This window comes from Podarcis gaigeae (genome assembly GCF_964106915.1).
Source record: "Podarcis gaigeae genome assembly, chromosome: 9".
NCBI classification, from domain to species: domain Eukaryota; kingdom Metazoa; phylum Chordata; class Lepidosauria; order Squamata; family Lacertidae; genus Podarcis; species Podarcis gaigeae.
Window position 1 is genome coordinate 68,968,151 of NC_139685.1, and position 24,414 is coordinate 68,992,564.

A 24,414-nucleotide genomic window follows, 5' to 3' on the forward strand; every position below is an offset into this window, starting at 1 on the left:
AGGAAGTTCTTCCTAATGTTTAGGTGGAATCTAACTCTTGGGGTCCCTTCCAACTAAGATGCTATGATTTAGGCACTTTCAACTGTAGGTTTCCATTGTAGGGCCTCCTTGGGGATCTAGCATTTAGCAAGCTTCTGAAGAGCCAAAAGACAAAATGTCAACAGAGGTGATAACATCCTGAAGATTCATGGCAGCAGAAGAGAGATGGACTGAAGACAATTCAGCCAAGAACTCCTGAGCTCCTAAGTGACACCAACACAAGGGCTTTAAGTGAGCGCTTAACTTTTTCACCGAAGCCACAGGGGGCTTATCATTCCCTTGACTGCACCTATCGGGATTAGTTAACACCGCTGGCGAACAGTCAGTGGTGTGAGCTAACAGTTTAAATGGGTGCCGAAAGCATCGACCAATGAATTGATCGATCCATTAACTGCTGGTCCAAAGTATGGATTTTGGAACTGAGCTGCCCTCTGAATGGATTGATGGCATTGAGAAAGATATTTACAGCACATAGCGTCCCAGTTCATTGGCACAAATGTGATGGTTTTTGTTGGGACAGAATGTCATGCCTGAATCAGAACATCTGTGTGTCCTCTGGGGCCAAAATCCAGAGAAGAAGCATGCATACACCAGAGGCAACTGTATGGAGAGGTGGAGCTGTGCTTGCTCTTCCTCTGCTGAAGAGGCTAGCTGCTGCTCAGTTTTATGGAGCGGCTTGTCTCCTCCGTCAAGTGACAACTGCTGCAAGGGAAATGGCAGGCAGAGGTCTAGCTTTGAAAGTGGCTGCAACCTCCACTTGCCTTTTTCTGAATCCCAAACCACATGCGAAGACAACTTCATTTAAAATGAGACATTCTCGCAATGCGGCATGGCCATCTTTTAATTTCCTCAAAACAGCAGCGGAAGCAAAAATATATGGCAAGCGAAATTTCCCAAACGAGTAAATAACAGAAGGCGCAGCGCTGTCGTTGTACACTTACTTTCATGGATTTCTTCAGTTGTTTAGCATCAAACACTGCCGGAGGCGTTACAAGAGCCACCATTATACGCTCCAAATTGCCAGAGAGATCCCCCTTCAAAGCCTCTTTCATATCCTTTTCAAAAAGAGAAAGAAACAGAGCTGTCAATGTTTCTCGCTGTCAAAAATCCTATCCAGACTCCAAGGACGGTCTGCCCTTTACAACAGAGATAAACCGTCCACTGAATCTCTCTTTTAATTGTAGTTTCATTCTCAGTGAGGACAAAACCCCATGCCTGGGCAAGGCCACTTCACACAGCAAATTAGGCAGCCGAAATTTGTTTTAATTCTGGTTTTAAATCTGGGCTGCACATGGTTTCATTCCATCACTGTTGCAAGCATGGCTTGTTTGTTTTGATGTCTTTCATCACTGATGCTAACATTTACATGCTGCGTTTTTAAGAATATGCTTTGTTTGCAAGGTGCTCAGCAAATATTTACTGATGGGTGGCTATGTCAATTTAAAATAATGAGAGCAGAAAGAAAATAAACACACATGGGAGAGTGCAGTGCGCAAGGAATGACTGCTCCTCCATCCAAAAGATCCTTGCAGCTGGAAAACTAGGAGAAGGTTGTCTAAATGGAAGAAAGAGAGAGAGGGAGGGAGGGAGGGGAGAGAGAGAGAGAGAGGGAAGGGGAGGGAGGGAGGGAGGGAGGGGAATCCATCATGTGTCACCTACAGCCTGAAGTGATCCAGCCATGCAAATTGATAATTAGATCTCTGCCTCATCCTGGACTGAAGAGACCTGACCTCCTTGTCAGGAGCTCAGCCTACTCTCGAGTAGGACCTTGGCAGAGACACATGCCCGATTGGCATGTTCTCTCCCTCCTGGTTGATCATTCGGGAGCTTCATTAGCTTTCTTCAGCCTGAACATCACAGCGACCAATGCCAACCGACACAGGCACACTTAGGGATCCACAGAGTCTTCACAGTTTGTGCAACAGACCTCAGCAACTCAGCATTTTGGCTAATCTACTTTATTTACATATGAACACACACGGAGCACTGCAACACGGCTCCCTCTCTCTAGCATCAGACAGCAAAGGGAAAAAGACAAAGGACAATAGTCCTACTTCACGGAACACAGTAACACAAACATCCTGTCTTCGTCACTTCCCACCTTGTGGAATCAAAACATACACCGTCATGTGACAGACAACAATCCCATGACAGCAATCATGGAGCAGGAATTCTAACACGCCTAACCTCCCAGGGATCCTCCCTAATCCACCCTGACTGCTGATAGCATATGGCAGGCTTCCTCAACCTCGGCCCTCCAGATGTTTTTGGCCTACAACTCCCATGATCCCTGGCTAGCAGGACCAGTGGTCAGGGATGATGGGAACTGTAGTCTCAAAACATCTGAAGGGCCGAGGCTGAGGAAGCCTGGCATATGGCTTCATAGTTCCCCACCCATGTGTCCTGCTGGGCACAACACTTCAGCCCTACTTTCAACTGCCCCCTATTGCCACCTCCTTCACCACCCTGTTTCTGTCCAGTCCTTAAGGAATTCAGGATGCTATAAACAGGCTGGATCTCAAGGTAGCTTTGCAAGAACAACCAACGTTAGTCTGAGATGACACCATCTGCAGCAAGCTTCATGGCTGAGTGGGGCGTCTTGAAGCCCAGTCTCCTGCTTCTTACATTTGATAAGAACATAAGAAGAGGTGTGCTGGATCAGGCCAGGCTATCTAGCCCAGCATCCTGCCTTACAGTGGCCAACCAGATGCCTATACCATATGTCTGAAAGCAGGATTCCTGTATAATGGCCTTCTCCCCTCCTGTGGTTCCCAGAATCATTACTGCATCCGACTTCTTGGCTGGACGCCATTGGTTTCCCTCCCCTCCTTGAATTCATCCAATCCCCCTTTTTAAGCCATCCAAGTGGGTGGCCATAACTGTCTCTTGTGGCAGTGAGTTCCACAGTTTCCTGGGAACGTTTATATAATTTAGCAGAGTTTAAACGATCCCCTGTTTAAGTTTATGCAGCGACAAGCGGGTTGCTAACTCATTTGAGTCCTACCAATAATTATACCTTCCTCGTTGATAATCCCTTTCTGTCCCTCTTAAAGAAAACACACATGAATCTGCATCATATTAATATAAAATTCTTTACTATCGGATTCATTCAGGTTTACAGAGTTGTTCCTGAAGGCAGGCTTAGGTTACATAACAGATAGACTATATACTAGATCAGGGGTCAGCAAACTTTTTCAGCAGGGGGCTGGTCCACTGTCCCTCAGACCATGTGGTGGGCCGGACTATATTTTTGAAAAAAAATAATGAACAAATTTCTATGCCCCACAAATAACCCAGAGATGCATTTTAAATAAAAGGACACATTCTACTCATGTAAAAACACGCTGATTCCCAGACCGTCCATAGGCCAGATTGAGAAGGCGATTGAGCCGGATCTGGCCCCCGAGCCTTAGTTTACCTACCCATGTACTAGACAGTATTGAGTAATGAGAAGACTGCATCTGAGCAGTTACCAGTTAACACTCCTTGCAGCAACCGACCTGTCTGTCCTGAATCTTCCAACATTCAGCTTGCACAGAATCTGTAGTGTTATGGGAAAGCATGATAAACTTTTCCCTATCGGCTTTCTTCTATAATTCTATACAAAACCTACAAAATCAGGACTTGAGGACTTCTTGGATCATTCTTTTTCTAGTTCCTTCCCTTTGACCTTACTGCCTTGGGTGACCCTGCTGGGAGTAAGAGATTCCCGACAGCTTCGCTCACAAGGGTCATAGGAACGTGCAAGCCCACTCACCACCACAAGGTGGTGATCCAGCAAGTGAGCAGTCGCATTTAATGGTGTCATCACAAGAGAACACCCTCCCCCCCTTATTCCTGATGGGATTCTTTTGCAGCCTAGAGATCATCTCCGAATCATACCTTTCCCGCAGCTGCCCTGTACTCCTTCGCAATCAGCTGCCGCTGAGCATTCGATCTTCCCGTGAGGATGTCGATCAGGGTTTTTTCATCAGTGCCTAAAATGCAAAACAGAACCGATTAAAAAAAAAAAGTCTAAAAAGTGGTTCAACTCCCAGGCTAAAAAAAATCAGAATAATCACATTCAAATGATGGGTTTAAACCCACTGCAATCTGCTACTCCCTACAACATATTTTACTGATTTGTTATTACATTTATAGCCTACCCTAAATGAAGTTGCATTTTAATGTTTTAATGTTGTATTTTAATCTTGTTTTTTAAGCTGTATTTCAATCAATTGTTTTATATTTGGTGTTAGCCATCCTGAGTGGGGAGGGCGGGGTATAATTAAATTATTATTATTGTTGTTGTTGTTTAGTCATTTAGTCGTGTCCGACTCTTCATGACCCCATGGACCAGAGCACAACAGACACTTCTGTCTTCCACTGCCTCCCGCAGTTTGGTCAAACTCATGCTGGTAGCTTCAAGAACACTGTCCAACCATCTCGTCCCCTTCTCCTTGTGCCCTTCATCTTTCCCAATATCAGGGAGTCTTCTCTTCTCATGAGGTGGCCAAAGTATTGGAGCCTCAGCTTCCGGATCTGTCCTTCCAGTGAGCACTCAGGGCTGATTTCCTTCAGAATGGAGAGGTTTGACCTTCTTGCAGTCCATGGGACTCTCAAGAGTCTCCTCCAGCACCATAATTCAAAAGCATCAATTCTTCGGCCATCAGCCTTCTTTATGGTCCAGCTCTCACTTCCATACATCACTACTGGGAAAACCATAGCTTTTACTATACGGAACTTTGTTGGCAAGGGGATGTCTCTACTTTTTAAGATGCTGTCTAGGTTTGTTAATAATAATAATAATAATAATAATAATAATAATAATAATAATTACCTTTTCTCCATGGAGCTCAAAGTAGCACACATACTGTAGCTCTCCTTCCTCTTTCATTTTAGCCTCACAACAACCCAGTAAGGTAGGTTAGGCCAAGAGACTATGCCTGGCTCAGGGTCACCCAGCGAGCTTCAGGGCTGAGTGAGGATCTTGTCTCCCAGGTCCTAGTCCAACACTCTAACCACTACACCTCGCTTCCCTGTTCGTGCCAGGAGTGTTGTAGAAATTGGCCTACTGCACACAGGTGGAGTTTGCCCTTCTTTCTTCCATCCATTTGCTCTGGCCCCGCTCAGAAGCCATGTGGCCCTTGAAGGATTACCTAGGAGGGAATGTGGCTCTCGGGCTCACAAAGGCTCCGCGTTCCTGCTTTATGCCCAAGAAAAAGGAAAACCCTGGTCCTAATCTTGTGCACTACTCAGGACTGGCTGCTGCCAGGCTGGGTGTCAGGAGCAGGTCAGCAAAAACTTAAAAAGTGCCAGTGAAGTTAACTCTTATCCAAAGGAACAAAACAGCTGGAGTGAGGCTTGAGGGAGATTTATAGAAATGGGGTGGCAGGATGAGAAGGAGCTGGAAGGCCAGAGTGGGGACCCTCAGGAAGAAGAAGAGCTTCTGGATCATTTAACTCCTGTCAGGGAGCATTGTGAACAGACTGAGAAATGTTTGAAAGCTCAGGAACGTTTAGAGGAGTGCAATGCTCAAATGTCATCTAAGTCCCCATACGGAGGACAAGTGTACAGAGAACTCTTTGACTTCTTGCATGCAAGAGACCATTGTGTGGCTCATAAACTCTTCAGCAAATTGAAATAAATATAATATAATATTTAATTATATAAGCCTGTGTCCTCCTCATGCATAGCCGCTGAAAACCTGAGTCTGTTCAGTTTGAGTAAACCTGCAGCTCTGCACCCGTGATATGAAAGTGAATGCAACTAGCTCTCTGGGAATTCTGAGAGAATTTAAGAATTGCCAGCAGGAAACATCTATGTTATGTAGGAGATTTGCAGCTGCTTGACGAAGTGTTTCTGTAGACTTCAGATATTAAAGATATTTCCTGTCAAATGTGAAGGGGGGAAAGAAACAAAACAGCTCAGGAGGCCAGCCTGCTGAGCACAGCAACTCTTCCAAGTAGGTCTTGCCGCAATGAGTCAGTTGTGAGGACTGAAGGTTCCCACTGTCCCACAGTTGCCTAAGTCTCCTCCTCCCTCAGGACCTTCCGGAGCAATCTGAGACTCTGTTGCTTTGTCTTCCTTTGCTCCACTCTCTTCATCCCTCTTCTGGTTCTTGGAAACCAGTGGGGACGGGAGCTGGTTGTAGCAGGAGGGGAGACACCCATGCCACTTCACCAGCCAGACTCATCTCTGCGTCTTGGCTCCCCTCCTCTCCAGCCTCCACTTCTACCTCTGAGTCTAGACTGCTCTCTGCCACAGCCTCTTCCTGCTCACTAAACCCTGTTACTGCTCCAGCTTCTGACATCTCCTCCTCCCAGTCTTCTCCCTCTTCCCCCATCTGACCACTCATCATCCCCTGGCTCTGAGGCATCTTCTCTTGGGGGTTCCCTGGCTGTTTCCTCCCACCATCCCTCTGCATCCAGCCATGACAGCTGCCACAAGCCCCTCAATGGCACAGTATGGCAACCCCTGCAGAAATGTGCATTGGAAGAGCACCCACCAGTCCTTTTGTGATACTCTATAGGCTGGACGACTTTAAAAGATAAATCAACGAATTCACAGAGGAGAGTTCCGTCGATAGCTATTAGCTATCAGAAGCAGATCACAAAATAATGAATTTGGGTTTTCTGGAAGGGATAAGACCAGGACATGAGATTTAATTAATTTATGACTAATTATTGGATGCAGAAATGCCAACTGGAGGGAGGGGGGAACTGAAGCTATCACCGAGTGGGAAATTAAGTGCAGAGCTTTAATTAAACGTGTTGTGTTAACTTATTGGATCAATGGCACAGAAGGGAAAAAGGGGAAACCGTGGGAAAATGAATTGTTTAGATAACTTTGTTCTCATTCTTGTACAAGCAACTCTGATTAGGCTAGAATGAATGGAATTAAATTCAAGAACTGCAGGTCATCATTTCTGTGGACCACAGGAGAGTTTTAATTGCTAAGCTGGCATGGAATAATTAGCTGTTCGTTTGCAACTGAGTCAAACTCACTGAAATCAATAGCCTCAATTTTCATGTTCACCAATTTCAATGTGGGCGTGCTCTGAATATGACTAAAACTGGGAAGGGCCATAGTTCAGTGGTAGAGCATCTGATCTGCATGTACAAAGTCCTGGGTTCAATCTCCAGGTAGGGCTGGTGGACCACCTTGTCTAAAATCCCGAAGAGCTGCTGCTGTCCAGTGTAAGCAACACTGAATCTGATGCCCCAATGGTCAGACTCAGTATAAGGCAACTTTCTTTGACTCACAGCTGTCCATGGAGGCACAGGTCAATTCTGTGTCCAGGGCAGCTGTCTAGTTATCTCCTGCTTGGACTACTGCAATGCGCTCTACATGGGGCTACCTTTGAAGGTGACCCAGAAACTACAACTAATCCAGAATGCGGCAGCTAGACTGGTGACTGGAAGCGGCCGCCGAGACCACATAACACCAGTCCTGAAAGACCTACATTAGCTCCCAGTATGTTTCCAAGCACAATTCAAAGTGTTGGTGCTGACCTTTAAAGCCCTAAACAGCCTTGGCCCTGTATACCTGAAGGAATGTCTCCACCCCCATCGTTCAGCCTGGATACTGGGGTCCAGCTTCGAGGGCCTTCTGGTGGTTCCCTCACTGCGAGATGTGAGGATACAAGGAACCAGGCAGAGGGCCTTCTCAGTAGTGGCACCTGGCCTGTGGAACGCCCTCCCATCAAGGAAATAAACAACTACCTGACTTTTAGAAAACATCTAAAGGCAGCCCTGTTTAGGGAAGTTTTTAATGTTTGATGTTTTATCGTATTTTAAATATTTTGTTGGAAGCAGCCCAGAGTGGCTGGGGAAACCCAGCCATATGGGTGGAGAATAAATAAATAAATAAATAAATAAATAAATAACTGAAGTTTGCGATAATTTGCGTTTTAGTGTCATTTTGTTTCACAGGCTATGCAAACAAATTGTCAGCTGCTATGACTAATGTTTACGTACCTGATACATATGTGTGTGTGTTTTAAAAATTAATAGCGCTGAAAGGGTTTTTGAAAGGTCATATAGCAAAAGTGAGGGGCAGGTGGGGCTCATCAACTTGGGAATGTATCCCATGTAGGAGAAGGAAACCTCTGACACTAAATCTCTGCTGCCTTGTGGGATATCTTTGAGAGAACAAAAATGTGAAAGAGTAAACCTGCAGAAATCCATAAGACGGTTGGATGGCACCTTGCCAGCGTGGTGTATTGGTTAAGAGCGGTGGACTCGTAATCTGGTGAACTGGGTTCACTTCCCCACTCCTCCACTTGCAGCTGCTGGGTGACCTTTGGCTAGTCACACTTCTCTGAAGTCTCTCAGCCCCACTCACCTCACAGAGTGTTTGTTGTGGGGGAGGAAGGGAAAGGAGATTGTTAGCTGCTTTGAGACTCCTTAGGGTAGTGATAAAGCGGGATATCAAATCCAACCTCTTCCTTCTGGAAACTCCTGCAGTCAAGCTGGTGCCAAATAATTTGCTCTGTGTTCCTTCCATCAAGAGGGGGCGGGTCTTGTTGTCTGGGCAGCCCAGGCCCTCCATCCACACTGCCTAAGCTTGCATCCCAGAGAGGTTGCTTTGCTGCTGCTAATGCAATGGGTTGACTTCCCCCCTGGAGGAACACTCCATTGCCTCTTGAGACAGAGGGAGGCCAATGACTGTTAACAGATTTCCCAACAGATACAGAAAGTTTTTACTCCTGCTCGGGGGGGGGGGGGCAATTTGCATCAGGCTCTTCACATGAGTGGGTGGCGCTGTGGTCTAAGCCACAGAGCCTAGGGCTTGCTGATCAGAAGGTTGGTGGTTCGAATCCCTGCGATGGGGTGATCTCCCATTGCTCGGTCCCTGCTCCTGCCAACCTAGCAGTTCGAAAGCATGTCAAAGTGCAAGTAGATAAATAGGTACCACTCTGGTGGTAAGGTAAACGGTGTTTCTGTGCGCTGCTCTGGTTCGCCAGAAGCAGCTTAGTAATGCTGGCCACACGACCCGTAAACTGTACGCCGGCTCCCTCGACCTGTAAAGCGAGATGAGTGCCGCAACCCCAGAGTCGGCCACGACGGGACTTAACAGTCAGGGGTCCCTTTACCTTTACCTGCTTCACATGAGCTATGTGGATGGACTCTACTGGAGACAGAAGGGTCAACTAGGGAAGCCCTCAGGCTGATCCGAAAGTTAATCTGGGATTATCAGTGGTTGCTTTGCACAGTATCCTGCGGGTGACTGCAGGCATCAAAACCACAAAATCTGGTGCAGCGCTAAGACAACATGAAGCAGGCTGAGCCAGATGCAGAAGGTGGTGTTTATACAGAAATCCTAGGGTGAGGCAACATATGACCAGGTCTTCTTCCTGCCTGCCTGAAACAGAGAAGGACGCAGAGGACCGAGACCACTTACCTATTCCCCGAATTGCTTTCCGAATTGCTTCAGCATCTCTTGATGCATTAAAGCCAGGAGCATCCCGAATCGTTCCCCTAGTGCCAACCTAAAATAGGGAGAGCAGGGGGAAAGGAAGTGTCTATTATTATTATTATTATTATTATTATTATTATTATTATTATTCCAAAAATGGAAAACGAGCAAGGTCCCAGCTAAAGAAGAATGGCAACTTAAACTGATGGAATATGCGCAGCTTGTGGATCTAACATATAGAATAAGAGAACAAGAAGAACATACATTTAAAGAAGATTGGAAAATGTTTATCGAATATATGGGGGGAAATTGTGTACACTTGAAAACGTTGGCAGCATTAAGATAAATTCAACAGTGTAAATAAGTTTTGATGAATATAATAAAGGAGAACCATGGGGCAGGGTCCAGGATGCTCAGATTACTGCCACCAGACCTCCCCTTTCATGATGTAACAGTGATGAAGTTTGGTGGGTGTAACATGGGGGTTAGCAGCTAATAAAAGTTGGGGTCTTCTTTTGTTCAGGGCTTCCATCTTGTTCCACCTTGTGGCAGGTGGGAGTCCTGTCACGACAGTCTTCAATAAAGACCAAGCCTACTGGCTGCTGTTTTACTCTGGTATTCCTGGCTGGTGTCCTTGTTTTTTTGTCCAAGGGAGCCCTCAGATTTCTCCGTTAACATTATCAAGACATTAGCTCCTCTAAACAGAGCTATAAAAGTACCTTAATATACAAGTTAAGACATTAAACAATAAAATTTATAAGCTAAAATTATCACATGGCCACTGATATATTAAAAAATAAGGTTAATTAGTACAATGTGCAATTATATTCGGAGTTTGGTGATAAAGATAGAATATAGATTGATGTAGATAGGGTCAAATAAATTCATCTCCTTTACAGCTACCTTGGCTATATAATTTGCTCTAATTTTCCTAGTGGCATTTGCAAAGAGTGCTACATGCTAGGTCACATACTTATATGTGACTGTGAGGAGATATAAAATCATGTCAGAGGGGTTCTGGCCAGGGGACCTTGTCATTATAGGTGCTAAAAATCCTTCTCTTGCTTCATTATATAAGGGGCAGCACAAGATATAATGCATAAGGTCCTCTACTTCAGGACATCCTCTAATGCAGACACGTTTGTTTGTTGGTATGCCTCTGTGTCTCCCATCTCTATAAGCAGAGTTTACTGTATTTAACCGTGACTGTGTAAAAGCCTTCCGAAGTTGCACAAAAGTCAATTCATTAAAATAAGATGTATGTTCATAAGCCTCTCTAAGTTTAAAATAGACAGTATTTTCCACTCTATAAGACGCACCAGACCACAAGACGCACCTAGTTTTTGGAGGAGGAAAACAAGAAAAAAAATATTCTGTATCTCAGAAGCCAGAACAGCAAGAGGGATCGCTGCGCAGTGAAAGCAGCAATCCCTCTTGCTGTTCTGGCTTCTGGGATAGCTGTGCAGCCTGCACTCACTCCATAAGACGCACACACATTTCCCCTTACTTTTTAGGAGGGAAAAAGTGAGTCTTATAGAGCAAAAAATACGGTAATGGGGCAGCAAACAAATCAATTTCCTGGCCTTTTGCTTATAAGATCTGATCTAACCAGAGGAGGCCAGAGGAAATTCACTTGGGTGTGGATAAGGGGAAAACACACACACACACACACACACACCACAGGAACTTATGAGCTCAGCCATTCAGGAATGTTGTCTTAGTTCATCCACTGGAAATGAAGAAATAAAAGCGAAGCAGTTTTCCTGATGCCAAAATCCTGCCTGCGTGGGGCTCTGAACATGCTCAAATTCAGCCACAGTCAAGAACAATGAAAGGCACATGCAGCTTGCACATTCCTGAGATTGCTGGTGCAGCAGTGCGCGCTGTGCGTGCTAGGCTGAGAGGAAGAGCTGGAAATGTGCAAAGGGAAAGCCAATCCTTCACATCATGGAGACAAAGTGCGGTTGAAGCCAGGTAGACAGTGAGCCAGGGAAGTCTTGCATGTGGGCATTACTCTGCTTTGTACACATTTGCTGGCTCCAGGATGTTTGCTGAAGTGTAGACATGAGCTGCTGTCTCCATCTTCTGCTTCCTTCCTGTTTCTGTAACAGACTAAACTGCCTGTGGCTCTTCAGTTCCCGCACAGCAGCCTTATCCTACTTGGCGCCTGCTAGCAGGGGCTGATGGGAGTTGTAGTCCAAAGCTGAGGGAACACACCTGGTTGAGGGACCCTGCTGTGATAACCTTGACAGAACCACAGCCTCACTGTATCTAAAGTGCATGGATGTCGTAGCCACATCCCAAATGTATTTGGAAATCCTTCCAGAAAAACTGGCCAGGCCAGTTTTTCAGGTCACGTTCCAGCCCTATCACCTCAGCAGGGCCCACATACTTGACAACCCCCCCCCCCCATTTTAATTTTCCACAGTGCCCCAGAGTGTTGCCACGTTGGTCATTCTGGAACATTCTGGGAAATTAAAATGGCAGCTCATAGTTGCAGGATGTTGCTCTCGGGTAAAGACACCTAGAGAGGGCACATCAATGTTACCAGAGAGTGCCTCTCCTCAAACCTAGAGACAGTTCCTGAACCTGATTTTTCTGTCACCCTGGGAGCCACTTCTCAAATTTCTTCCATGGCGATATTTTGCCCAGAGAGAGAACTCGGATGTGGGAAACATTTGCTACAAAGCCAAGGCTCTCGCTAGCATTGAGGAAGAAGGCCCATCTTTCATAGCTTATTCTCTTCTCCCTAAAAGAAAAGTGACAGCTTTGGAGCTACAAGATTAAATGTGGGGTTCCCCACCCCCCACCTCTGGGATGAGGAGTGACTCTTTGCAAGTTAACGTAGGACTCCTGCTAACGAGAGGAAAATGGAATAAATTTCCAGAAAAATGAACGAATGAGTGAGCAAATGAATGAATAGTAGTGCAATCATCACATTAGAAAAACCGTAACAGTTTAACCACATGAGTCTGAATCCATCTTTCAGTTAATTACCCTTGACTGAGAGGTTTGTTACAAATTCGACAAAGAAAGGAAGTAGAGCAAAAATTTTCATAATCGGCAAGATGATAGTCTGAGGTTGGAGGAATACAGACCTTAGAAAGGACTACAGCTCAGTGATAGAACACATGCTTTTTAGGCAGGAGGTATTAACTGAGTCATGTTCATTAATTTCAATGGGTCTAACTCTGAGTAAAAGTTAGTTGAATACCACACCTGTCTGAAAATACACCCTATCTAGAACTAGAGAGGTGCTGCCACTCAGTGTGAACATTACTGAGATAGAAAGACTAATGGATTTGACTTTGGTGCAAGGCAGCTCCCAATGTTTCAGAATTTGCTTTTAGATGATGCCCTTCTCAGAAGAGGCTGGCTGGCTGGCTGGCTGGCTGGCTGGGATACTACCAGACCTTAAGCAAAGCTGTGATCTCCATACTAAACAAATAATTTCATTATCCGGCAATAGTTTTTCAAAATGGCACATGAGCAAAACAGGCAGAAGTGTGCCATGCAAAGGACTCAGACTTTCTGTTTTCTCTCTCTAAAGTTCAGTCTCCAAGCAAACAGAGATGATCCCAAATGCACAAGAGTAAGGTATGTGGACGACATGATTTTACTCACCCAAACAGAAGCCATTATGATCTTCTCTCAGAATGACTCTGGAAGAATAACCAGATGTTAACAGAATGCAACACTGGGCATGTTATTATAAAATGCACTAACACAAGTAAAGATGCATGTTCTTGTAAAAACTCATCTTTTCCACTGGGCTTTCTCTGACTCCTATGATCAGACCTGGATTAATGTGTATGAAACTCCTGAATCTCTTTTATTTGCTCTTACCTGTTTTTATACAGTTGGGTATTTTTAGGGTCTATTTTTAACTTAAAGAACATTGTTTTTATATTGCACATAGTGAGCACTACTTAAGAGATTTTTTGAAATATTAAAGGGCTTAAAAATGCTATAAAATAAAATGAAGACAATTAGCAGTCCGTTCTTTCCAATACATTCCTGCGGTTGCTGCTGAGGGTATCCAAACCCCGTTCTGCACCTTTTAAGATTCACAATAACTCTACATCTATAAATCTATAGTGAGGCCTGCACACACACTGTGAAACTGGCAACAAAAACCAGCTCCCTCTGACTGTTGCGGTCAGTTAGCTATGTCTTCCTGCACTCCGTTCCACCACAACTGTTTTAGGCACCATTTTGCCTGAATGAAGCAAAACATTGTTTGTTTCCAAACCATAGTATCAGGTCCTGATTTGAGAAGAGAACTACAGTTTGTACAAGCCACAGTTTGCTACATTTGGACACAACATCAACAACCCTCCCAACTGCTGCTTCATGTTTGCAAAGTGTCCATTCCCATTCATTCCCGCCCCCACCCCCCCAAATAAACAGGCTTCTGAAAAACTCTCCATTCTGGCCTGAGTCACAGGCGACAGGGAATGAATAGCAGAGGGAATACACTGTATATCTAACATCCTCCCACCCATGGTTTATTTTATCTTTTTACCCAGAGAACTTTGGAAACTGTCCAAGCTCAAATACGCAACACAGGAAAAGGCGTATTGACTCAGATCCTTAAACAGAGATGTTCGTTTGCCACAAGTACACAGGGCTTAAAGCATAAAGTTAGCTCAGTGTTTTGCTTGGGAGAAATTTGCCCCACCCAACCTGAAGTTATGGAAACAAGGGTTGCAGAGGAGTAAAAGCAGAACCTTCCTCTGCTTCTCAAATTCAGGCTTAGTGAAGAAAGGACACACCAGGGGCAACGAGGGAAAAGCCATCTCTTCAAATGTGGTTCTTCCCCAGTATCATATAAAGCACAGGTGGGGTTCTGGGTTTAGATAACCAATTGGGTATGCATGCAAGGCATGCACCTCTCCAAGCAGGGCTCACTTCAGCACCTGATAAAATATGCTGCTTTGAGGCAAACTCTAGGCAGTTCCAGATTACTGTTATTTTTTTAAAGTGATTCTGTCACATGCCAACAAATTAAGGTTGCACACAATCAAAGGCACTGCTGATCAACAAATCTGCTTTTAAAAAAAAATTGAAAAGGAAAGTAGCAATGCAATTTACTAGAAAATACGGGATAGCCATTGCTTCATACAGTGCTGTCTAACCTTCCCACAAACAGATCAGAATTAAAGGAGTCTAACCAGCCCAGACACCATGTGCAAACGACTCAGGAAGAGTGAAAATCAAGAGAATCATAGAATTGTAAATCTGGAAGGGACCCTGAGGATCAGCTAGTCCAACCCCCTGCAACGCAGGAATTTGCAACTGTCCCATATGGGGATTGAACCTGCAACCTTGGCGTTGTCAGCACCACGCTCTAACCGATTGAGCCAGCCACTGCTTAGCATACAGGTCATTTGGAAGCAACCTGTGGAGGTAAGCAGGGCAATGAGGGTTCAGCAGCCCTTATCAATTCACTTCTTTTCTTCCTGCACTGAAGTATAGCCTGTGTAGATGACTCAAGCTGGCTTCAGACTGTCATGGGGTTATTAAGAGTTTATCAGCCTCCACTATCTCTCGGGGCTCATACAGATTGTTGGTTTTTCAAGAGACCAAGGTGTAAGGCACAAAGGCTCAAGTCCTGCACAGTCATATAGCAGGTTTCCCAGGGAGTTTTACCAGGTGTTGATCAACACAGTCTCTGGACAAACTTAAGAGCATATTAGCAGGGAAAGTTAGGATTACTCCGCCCATACAGAATTCCATCTGTTCCAACACACACTCTCCAAAAGCGGCTAGTTGAAAGAAGGCGTGGTTAAAACTGCCACCATCACACTTCTAACCACGGCATCATATTATATACCAAGATATCCTGCCAAGGTTTCATTAACGTAGGGTTGCCATACTTCAAAAAGTGAAAACCGGGACACAAACATTGTAAAGCCTTTTTTGGCAAAGTTGTTGAGGTTTTTTTCCTTCTGCAAAATCTCCAAAAAGGTAGTTATGAGCTATTTTAAAGGAAATTCGCCAAAATATGCACTTCCAACATACATTGCCATATGTCCAGATTTCCCCAGACATTTCAGTGATTTCCACCCAGACACTGTTTTCAACAGCCAAATCCTAGCTATGTCCAGGAAATTCTGGACATGTGGAAGCTCCAATTAATGTCCATTATGGATAACAGCCACAGATAGACTGATGCTCCATGAACTTCTCTAATCCTTAAACCAAATCAACTGTCCAGATTTTTTTACATGGTATAGTCCTCTCAGGACCACCCTGTTCCAAACTGCAGGTGTGTGCAAGTGTGTGTACAGTCATACCTTGGGTTGAAGTAGCTTTGGGTTAAGCATTTTCGGGTTGCGCTTGTGCATGTGCAGATGCTCAAAATGACATCACATGCATGCGCAGAAGCAGTGAATTGCAACCTGCACATGCACAGACGCACGGGCGTGGGTTGTATTCGCTTCAAGATGTGAACGGGGCTCCGGAATGGATCCCGTTCGCATCCATAGGTACCACTGTATTATATATTATGAAGCTCTACCACATTCCCTGCACACAGAAACCTTCTCCCACAAATGCTTGCTTTCCATGAACAGAGAGGCCTTTGATCTGAGCCAGATCACAAGAATGCAGTTCCACTCAGCTTTACCTTGGAACTGTTACAGTCACAACTGGAGTGCTGCTAACATGTGAAAGAGCTTCATTCACCCATGATTCCATCCCTATGAGTCATCATGCCCTTTCCCTGCACATTAGCAACACACAATAGGAAATATATCCTGCACCCAGTGGCGTAGCGTGGGGGGTGCAGGGGGGCCGGCCGCACCGGGTGCAACTTCTGGGGGTTAGGGTGCGCAAATCCACGGGTTAGGGGGCACAAATCCACGGGTTAGGGGGTGCAAATTACTTGCCTTGCCCTGGGTGCTGACAACCCACGCTATGCCACTGCCTGCACCTCAGAGAGTTTCAAGAAAGCTCTAACAAAAATGGGCGTGGGGAGGGAGAGGAATCCCAAACCCATATTGGGCAATATCTATATTAGGACTGAGGCTGTTGTATCAAACCAGGCCAGAGATGGAAACCCATCGGAAGTCCTAAACCAGGCTTGTCGGAATGGGGGTGGGAGTTTCTCCCGCTGCACCCCCCGAAGATTCTCCAGGCAACAGGAGTGTGAACTTGGCCCCGCGACCGTGGATGCCTGGAGTCGTGAGTGCCATGGCCCTGGCACGGAATTTTGTGGGTGCTCAGCTTGGGCATCCAGGGCCCCGGGGAACTGACACCTATGTTCCCCATCGAACGTTGCCTGGCATAGGTGCCGGCTCCCTGGGCCCCTGGGTGCCCAAGCACCCACAAAATTCAGGAGCTGGCACTCCTGGTGGGGCAAAACTGCTGCCCCAAGCGCGCAACGCGCACCGTTTCCAATAATCCCAGGAAGAAGCCGCGACGGCGCGCCAAGAAGGCGCGGCTGGGGCGCCTCGGGCTACGGCACCGGGCGAAGCGCGAGAGGTGCGGCACGAAAGCGCGCCCCGCACGCCTCAATGGGGTCCCCCCGGAGCCTGAGAGGTGGGGTAGAAAGTCAGGCGTCCCTTGCTCTCGATGACTTACCCGCCAACACCAGCCAGACGCGCCCTAGGAGCCGCGAGTTTGCAAAGGGGAAAAAGCGCCCCGGGAGTGTAGCCGCTGCCGAGGGAAAGTTGCGCTCCGCCCTCGCTCAGCCCCACCTGCTGGGCCACGACGCCGGGGATGGAGGCAGGGCTCACGGCCGGCCCATCCCAGCTCGCTGTCGGGTTATTTCTCGTCACTCTTGGTCTCGCTGCAACCCCGGAAGAGCCGGGAGGCTCGAACTGCGGCGACGCTCCTGCGCTTTGCTAAGAGTTTTGAGGCAGGCAGGCATCCCACAGGGAAAGCTCTCCGCTTTAGCACGACGGCTCTCTGCCTTTCTCTGGGCTGCATGGCTGCTGTATGAGCATCCCATGTATTTGCTCAGTGCGCGGGGGCTTGGCCAAAAAGGAAAGGGGCGCCAAAGCCAAGGGGAATTAAAAAATAAAGGGCGTGTTTACGCAGCTGCAGAGTTGTTTTTCCATTAAGTGAGGAAAGTGATAGGGGAACGCGCTGGAAAGCGTGGTATGGCAATTGCTTGACACCACGTCGTCTAATCTCCCCCTAAAGAAATCTGAATGCTCCATAGTACCGCAAAGTTTGTGCAAACTTATGGGGGGGGGGGGTGTTCAACAAATGGGTCGTCTGGAAGCGACCTGCGGACTGCAGGCTACTTTCCAGCCATGCAACATGCCAGAGGTGTCTTAACTCCTCACCACCCAGGCACACAAGAAGAATTATCACAGAAGATTGTTGCAGGCAGGAAAAGATGGCATGGAGCAGTGCTGAAGAGAGGGGAGGCCCGAGGAGAATCATAGAATCATAGAGTTGGAAGAGACCACAAGGGCCATCGAGTCCAACCCCCTGCCAAGCAGGAAACACCATCAGAGCACTCCTGACATATGGTTGTCAAGCCTCTGCTTAAAGACCTCCAAAGGAGGAGACTCCACCACACTCCTTGGCATCAAATTCCATGTCGAACAGCTCTTACTGTCAGGAAGTTCTTCCTAATGTTTAGGTGGAATCTTCTTTCTTGTAGTTTGGCTCTGGGCCAGACGTTTGGCTCTGGGGCCTGAAGTTCCCCACTCTGCTTTATGATACTGCAAAGGTACAACCCTCCTCTTTGTAGCCTTGGCGAACACACTGGGCTGCTTTTCTCCCCTGTCTTCCGTTGCCAGCTTACAATATAAAAACACAAGAATATGCTGACGATTGAAGACGGAGATTGAAACTAACAGACTATGCAGAACTGGACAAATTAACTGGGAAAATAAGATATCTTAAGGACCAAAAATTCATCGAAGACTGGGGGAAATTTGTAGAATACCTGAAAAACACATGTGACGTTCAAACAACGTTAGTGGGATTTCAAGAAGCACTGTGAAAGCTGAGATGTATTGTTAAAAAGAAATAAGAGTAGTGGGAGGGAAGATTAATGACAATGCTAAGAAAGGAATGCGTAACTAAGAGGCAGAGATGGATGATTGACAGAGAAGCTGAGGGAAGTCCAAAAAGAGAGAATTTGTTTATCAAAGATTGGATAAAATTGTATATTTGTGTTGTAAATCAATAAAAATTATTTAAAAAAACAACAACACAATAATATATAACATGGTAATGGTGTTGAACAAAATCTGGTCTTGTTCCCTTATGGTCTTGTACACAAGAGCCCCTATAGAGTCCTTGTAGGTTCTCTGTCGGTAGGAGAAAATAACAGAGGCCAACCAGAGAATATTGAGAAGCAAAGCAATTAGTAAGCCTGATCTTATATAGACATTTTGGAGATTCCCTGTGTGGTACACTCTGTGGCAGGTAGAGGGAAGGGCTCTGATACAGTCAAACACGGTCAATCACTGTAAAAGGTGTGAGGGGAGAAAAAGGGTGATATAGACTCCCCCAGAAAAACTATCAGAAAAGGCAATCAGATAAGACATTATCAGACAGGAGATAAACAAAGCACTCAGATTTCTGTTGTAGACCGCCTTTTCTATGATGTAGGTATGATGTATATGGGGGGCGGTCTTGGGCTATACCTCTTCTGTGATGTATGTATGATGTTTCTGGGGGTGGTCTTGAGCTCCAGAGTAGGGAATTTCAAAATGTCTATATAAGGGGAGGCACACTTTTGTTCTGGAACCTCCTCCACTCTCCTGTGTGTGAAGGGAGCACCTTGTTGCAACAGATCAATAAAGATCAGGCTTACAAGCTGCTTTGCTTCTGAATATTCTCTGGTTGGCCTCTTATTTTCTCCTACCGATGGAGAACCTACGAAGGGCACTATAAGGGCTCTTGTGTACAAGACCATAAGGGAACAAGACCAGATTTTGTTTTACAACAATGGACAAAACAATACCACCCCATCTCTCACCCCTGAGAAAGGCCACAGATCGGCCTGTGAGAAAAGGAAGGTTTTTGCCTGGCACCTATGCTGGTGTCTGCATTGCTCTTTACATCTCTGAAATGTTGGTTGAAGGTGAATGTGATGAAATCTGCCTGGCCGATCTGGGTAGGTCTGTGCCACCAATTAAGATTGAAAGGCAAGTTCAGTTGAAAAGTAACCAAACGTGGTTTTTATTAGCAAAACAAAAACCCAGCAACAATGCAGAGAAAAGGGTATCATGGAAATAAAAACCATTCGTCCCGTAACAAAATGACCAATGCTCCAGAATACATAAAAAGGCGAGTTTCAAGAAAATGGGTTGACAGCACCAAATGAGATTTACTCAGAGCAACTTAAAAGAACTTTCTCTCGGAATGGGGGAAGTATGCATATCGAAAGGGGGTAGGACTTGTATGCCTGCAGGCCTCAAGACTTGAACATTTGGTGACAAACAGCAATATGCAATATCCATGTTCCAGCAGTTGTACAATTTAGGAGAACGTATGTGTGCTTATTGTCTCTTGTTTCAACAGCCTTGCAATCATTATTCGTATAGCAACACCAATGTGCAGGATGCTCTGTACTACTACTGAGATGGATTTTCCATGGTTCCCCTACAGTTTTGCCAACGCCATGCATACACAATGTGGGCATTCCAGGACTAAGTAACTTGGCACGAGTTCTTGCCTGCCATGCCAGAGTAACTCTCCTGCAGTATCATTTTTGTTACCGTTTTATACTACCTTTCCAAGGAGCCCAGAATGCCACTCCGGGGGGGGGGGGAGTCATCCCATTTTAACCCTCACAACCACCCTGTGAGGTAGGATAGGCCTAAAGACTTGCCCTAGATCAACCAATTAGCTTGGCTTCTGAGCAGAGACTCATTGTGGTGTAGTGGTTAAGAGCGGTAGACTCATAATCTGGTGAACTGGGTTTGCTTCCCCGCTCCTCCACATGCAGCTGCACACTTCTCTGAAGTCTCTCAGCCCCACTCACCTCACAGAGTTTTTGTTGTGGGGGAGGAAGGGAAAGGAGAATGTTAGCCGCTTTGAGACTCCTTAGGGTAGTGATAAAGTGAGATATCAAATCCAAACTACTCCTCCTTCTCCTCCTCCTCCTCCTCTTCTTCTTCAAACCCAGGGCTGCCTGTTCCAAGACCACTCTGGCGGCTCTCATGTTCTTCCCCAGATTCAGCAGGCTGCTGTGGGCCCAGAGGTTTCAATGTATGCAATGAACTCCGCCACCCACATTCACTTCGATGGAGGGCAGGGTTCGTTGGTCTCAATGAATACAGCTCACAAAGGCAGGGGCTACGTGCATTCAGTGGTGTTGCGTATCAGGCTCTGAAGTGGGGCAACAGGCTAGACCTTGTACACAACATCCTGGTAGCGAAAGCTCCAGTCCCAATATGTATGATGGTTTTATGTCAACGCAAATGGCCTTTCTCCACCAAGGGTCAACCCACTCATGTGAATCGTCCAACAGAATGTTCACTTCACTGTTCGACAAGCCCTGGGGAAAGTCTTCAGTCCAGGGCACACAGGGGAACAATCTGAACACAGGTCAAAGCATTCACAAGACTTCTTCAAAGCATCACGGATGTTGCTTAATTATGAATGGCAGAAACTGTGAATAAACGGGCCAGTGTGTGTCTGAGGGAAATCCAATACTGCCTGTTGGCATCGATCAAAACATATACAAAGTGATTGCATGAATCAAACGAAGTAAAGCAACGATTACAGGTCTTTTGACACTTTCAAGTGTGCATCTACAGAAAATATATTGGCAATCTCAGCCAGGTGAAATATTCCACCACGGTCCGTCAGCTTCATAATTGTCCCCAAACCAGCCGCTATGATGAGACTGTCACAGCAGATTTGCAGCAGACCAAACAGTAATGAGATTAGGCACACTGCGTACAATGCATTTAGACCCAACATTTCTGAAATCAGAGTGGCTCTTCTTCAATATCCACAAATATTTGCTCATCTCCTATGGAGGTCACTGTATTTAGGTATGTGCAATCTGATCTTCTGTATGCTTACTCAGGAACAAGTTCTTTGTTGTCAGTGGTATGTATATCCAAGTAGGTATGCTTAGGCACTAACAGCAGAACGTAATTGTTCTACAATCTATTCCAGGCACTGAAGTTCCAATGCATTTGTGAAGCTCCCTCATGAAATGATTTCCCCATTCATGTCAAGGGAGGGAGCCAACCCACAAACATACACTCCTTTCCGTTTGCACATTGGCTCACCCCACTGAAACAATTGAGAAAGCCTGCTCTGCTTCGATTTCTGGGTGTCCAGTGGAACACTCGTGGAATTCTGGACTGGAGAAAATTCAGAAATGTATGACAATTCGGACATTTGAGAAATTAACATTAAGTGTTTCTACGGAGGAAGAAACCACTTCTTCTACTTAAGTGGAATATTACCCAGCACATTTTTGGCACTAAATAAACAATGGGAGATAGCCTGCTATTCTGAATACAACTTAGTTGGGCATCACCAAATATATATGGCAGTGGTAGTTCTAGTATTAGTGGTGATCAGATCTTACTTTTGCTCAAAGAGAATGCATTATACATTTGGCTTAACATGTTACCTGCACCATGACAGCAGGAAGGAAGGAAGGAAGGAAGGAGAGAGAGAGAGAAAGGATAATTAGCAACTAAAATGAACTTTAAAAGCTGAGACTTCTGTCATGTGCGACTGGCTCAAAGAGAAGCCCTTAAATCACTGCCCGCTTTCACTTTCACTCAGGAGTTGGAGAACCGGTGTGTAGATATGGTTGAACCTGAGTTCCAATGTGACTGATGCAATAGTGGCTGCGAGAGGAAGCAGTGGACCACAACAATTACCTGTTGCTTCTTCCACCTCCAAAGAAGCCTTTGCATTCGGCACCCTTCTAGTGTTTAATCAACCCCACTGTGCAGTGGAAGATACAGGAAACTGAGCACTGGAGGCTGGATGGGTGTGTGAATGGAATGCTGTCATCCAAGAGACTCAATTCAGCGCCTCAGCGCAGGTCTGCTTCTCAGTGAGGTAGCTCCGTTGCGGAGTGGAAGCGTGCAAAGACGTGTCGCTTGTTCACCGCTCAAGCAAACAATGACCAAAAAGGTATCACTCTTCCCTTTCTCTCCCCACCACCCACAAAGACCGCTACAAAAATATCAGGGATGGTTTCTTTTTTTAAAAAAACCAACAAACCATAGTTTTCCCCCACCCCCACCCCGGCTCCAATTTCCTTTGTACAATTTATAAAAAAGATATTACAAAAAGGAAAAAGGAAAGTTGTGCACGGGCTACTAGACTTCTGTTCCGTCGTGTAAATTGTTGTGGACTTTCACCGCCAAGTTCACCTTCTTAACCTTTGCCCCTTGGGCCTTGTAGGCCCCATCGCTTTCACAGAGTACGTTCAGGTTCTTCACGGTGCAATACTGTCTGTTGACGTTCTTCTCGACGCCCTCCGTGTTCCTCTTGGCGGCCTCCACTTTGGTGTTGAGAGGATACTGCTCCACGGCGTCCCTCACCGCCTTTTTCTTTTTCCTGTGCTTCCGACACTTCCTGGTCATGAAGCAGAAGACCAAGAGAACCAGCAGGAGGAGCATAATGGCCGCGAAGGCGCTGCCGATGGACGCCCCTGTCTGCGACAGGGAAGCGGCGGCCACTGCCTCTTGCTGCTCCAGGTTGAGAGACTTCATGTTTGTGCCATTCTTGACCTGGTCTCCTTCATTGTCGTAGATCAAGGAGTCATCTAGAATCAGGCCACCCTTAGGGCCTGCAAGGTCCCGGCGGCTGCGTCGCAGCTGCTGCGCCAGAGAACGTGGCACCCGGGGACCCGCGATGGTCTCAGGGCCGATGACGTAGATCACTTGGAGGTACCATTGATGCCCGGTTTCCACCTGTTTGAAAAGCACAAGGAGCACACAAAAATAAACTTTAAAAAAATGTTTTCACTAGATGCTTCAGTGAAAACCCTCACTGCTCAGCCCCCAAACCTAACTTTTCAGTTACTGGATAAAGGGAATTAATAGTTATTTGTTTATTCCTTATGTTTTGATAGCACCCCCTTGAAAGGCACTTCCAGTGATAAAGATACAACAAGGAGCACTCAACTGTAAATGGAAAGGAGGGAGCAGTAGAATTCCAAAAACAGAACTATAATTCCAGACAATTGCCCTTCGTAAGCATATTACTAGACAGCATCTTAAAAAGCAGAGACATCACCTTGCCAACAAAGGTCCGTATAGTTAAAGCTATGGTTTTCCCAGTAGTGATGTATGGAAGTGAGAGCTGGACCATAAAGAAGGCTGATCACCAAAGAATTGATGCTTTTGAATTCTGGTGTTGGAGGAGACACTTGAGAGTCCCATGGACTGCAAGAAGATCAAACCTCTCCATTCTGAAGGAAATCAGCCCTGAGTGCTCACTGGAAGGACAGATCCTGAAGCTGAGGCTCCAATACTTTGGCCACCTCATGGAAGGGGAAGATTCCCTGGAAAAGACCCTGATGTTGGGAAAGATGGAGGGCACAAGGAGAAGGGGACGACAGAGGACGAGATGGTTGGACAGTGTTATCGAAGCTGCCAGCATGAGTTTGACCAAACTGCGGGAGGCAGTGGAAGACAGGAGTGCCTGGCGTGCTCTGGTCCATGGGGTCATGAAGAGTCAGACACGACTAAACGACTAAACACAAAGCATATTACCCAGGAACCTTCCCCCAAAGGCATCTATGAGAAGCGGTTGTCTGACAGTCATGCTCCCTTACATAAGCGTATTCAAGAAACAGATGCCAAACTTTAGAAAGGTTCCCTTTCATTTTCAGATTAATTTTATATACATAAAATTTGGTTTCTCAAATTACAGTTTTATAATCACATATCCAACATACAACATAAAGACAAGATTCCATAGAATCTCCTGGACTTCCCTCCTCCCCTTTGTGGGTCCTGTTGTTAATCATTTCCTCCTGCATCTTTTATAATAATCCAAATTGTTCACCTCTTCATT

The 24,414-nt window shown here is 45.9% G+C and overlaps 2 protein-coding genes across 2 annotated transcripts in view; both read right to left on the bottom strand.

Moving 5' to 3' along the window:
- The window catches only part of ANXA3 (annexin A3), a 34,954-nt gene extending 17,781 nt beyond the window's left edge, over positions 1-17,173 (bottom strand). The window contains exons 1-5 of the mRNA XM_083756827.1: positions 17,026-17,173; positions 13,063-13,100; positions 9,424-9,511; positions 3,922-4,016; positions 981-1,094 (exon numbers count right to left, since the gene is read on the bottom strand). Of these exons, the coding sequence (XP_083612953.1) occupies positions 981-1,094; positions 3,922-4,016; positions 9,424-9,511; positions 13,063-13,077 (312 nt within the window). The 5' untranslated portion in view covers positions 13,078-13,100; positions 17,026-17,173. The remainder of the gene's footprint in view (positions 1-980; positions 1,095-3,921; positions 4,017-9,423; positions 9,512-13,062; positions 13,101-17,025) is intronic.
- Positions 17,174-19,561: 2,388 nt separating this feature from the next.
- Positions 19,562-24,414, bottom strand: part of FRAS1 (Fraser extracellular matrix complex subunit 1) — a 356,176-nt gene continuing 351,323 nt past the window's right edge. Inside the window, exon 73 of the mRNA XM_083756149.1 lies at positions 19,562-23,306. Coding sequence (XP_083612275.1) covers positions 22,710-23,306 — 597 coding nt within the window. The 3' untranslated portion in view covers positions 19,562-22,709. The remainder of the gene's footprint in view (positions 23,307-24,414) is intronic.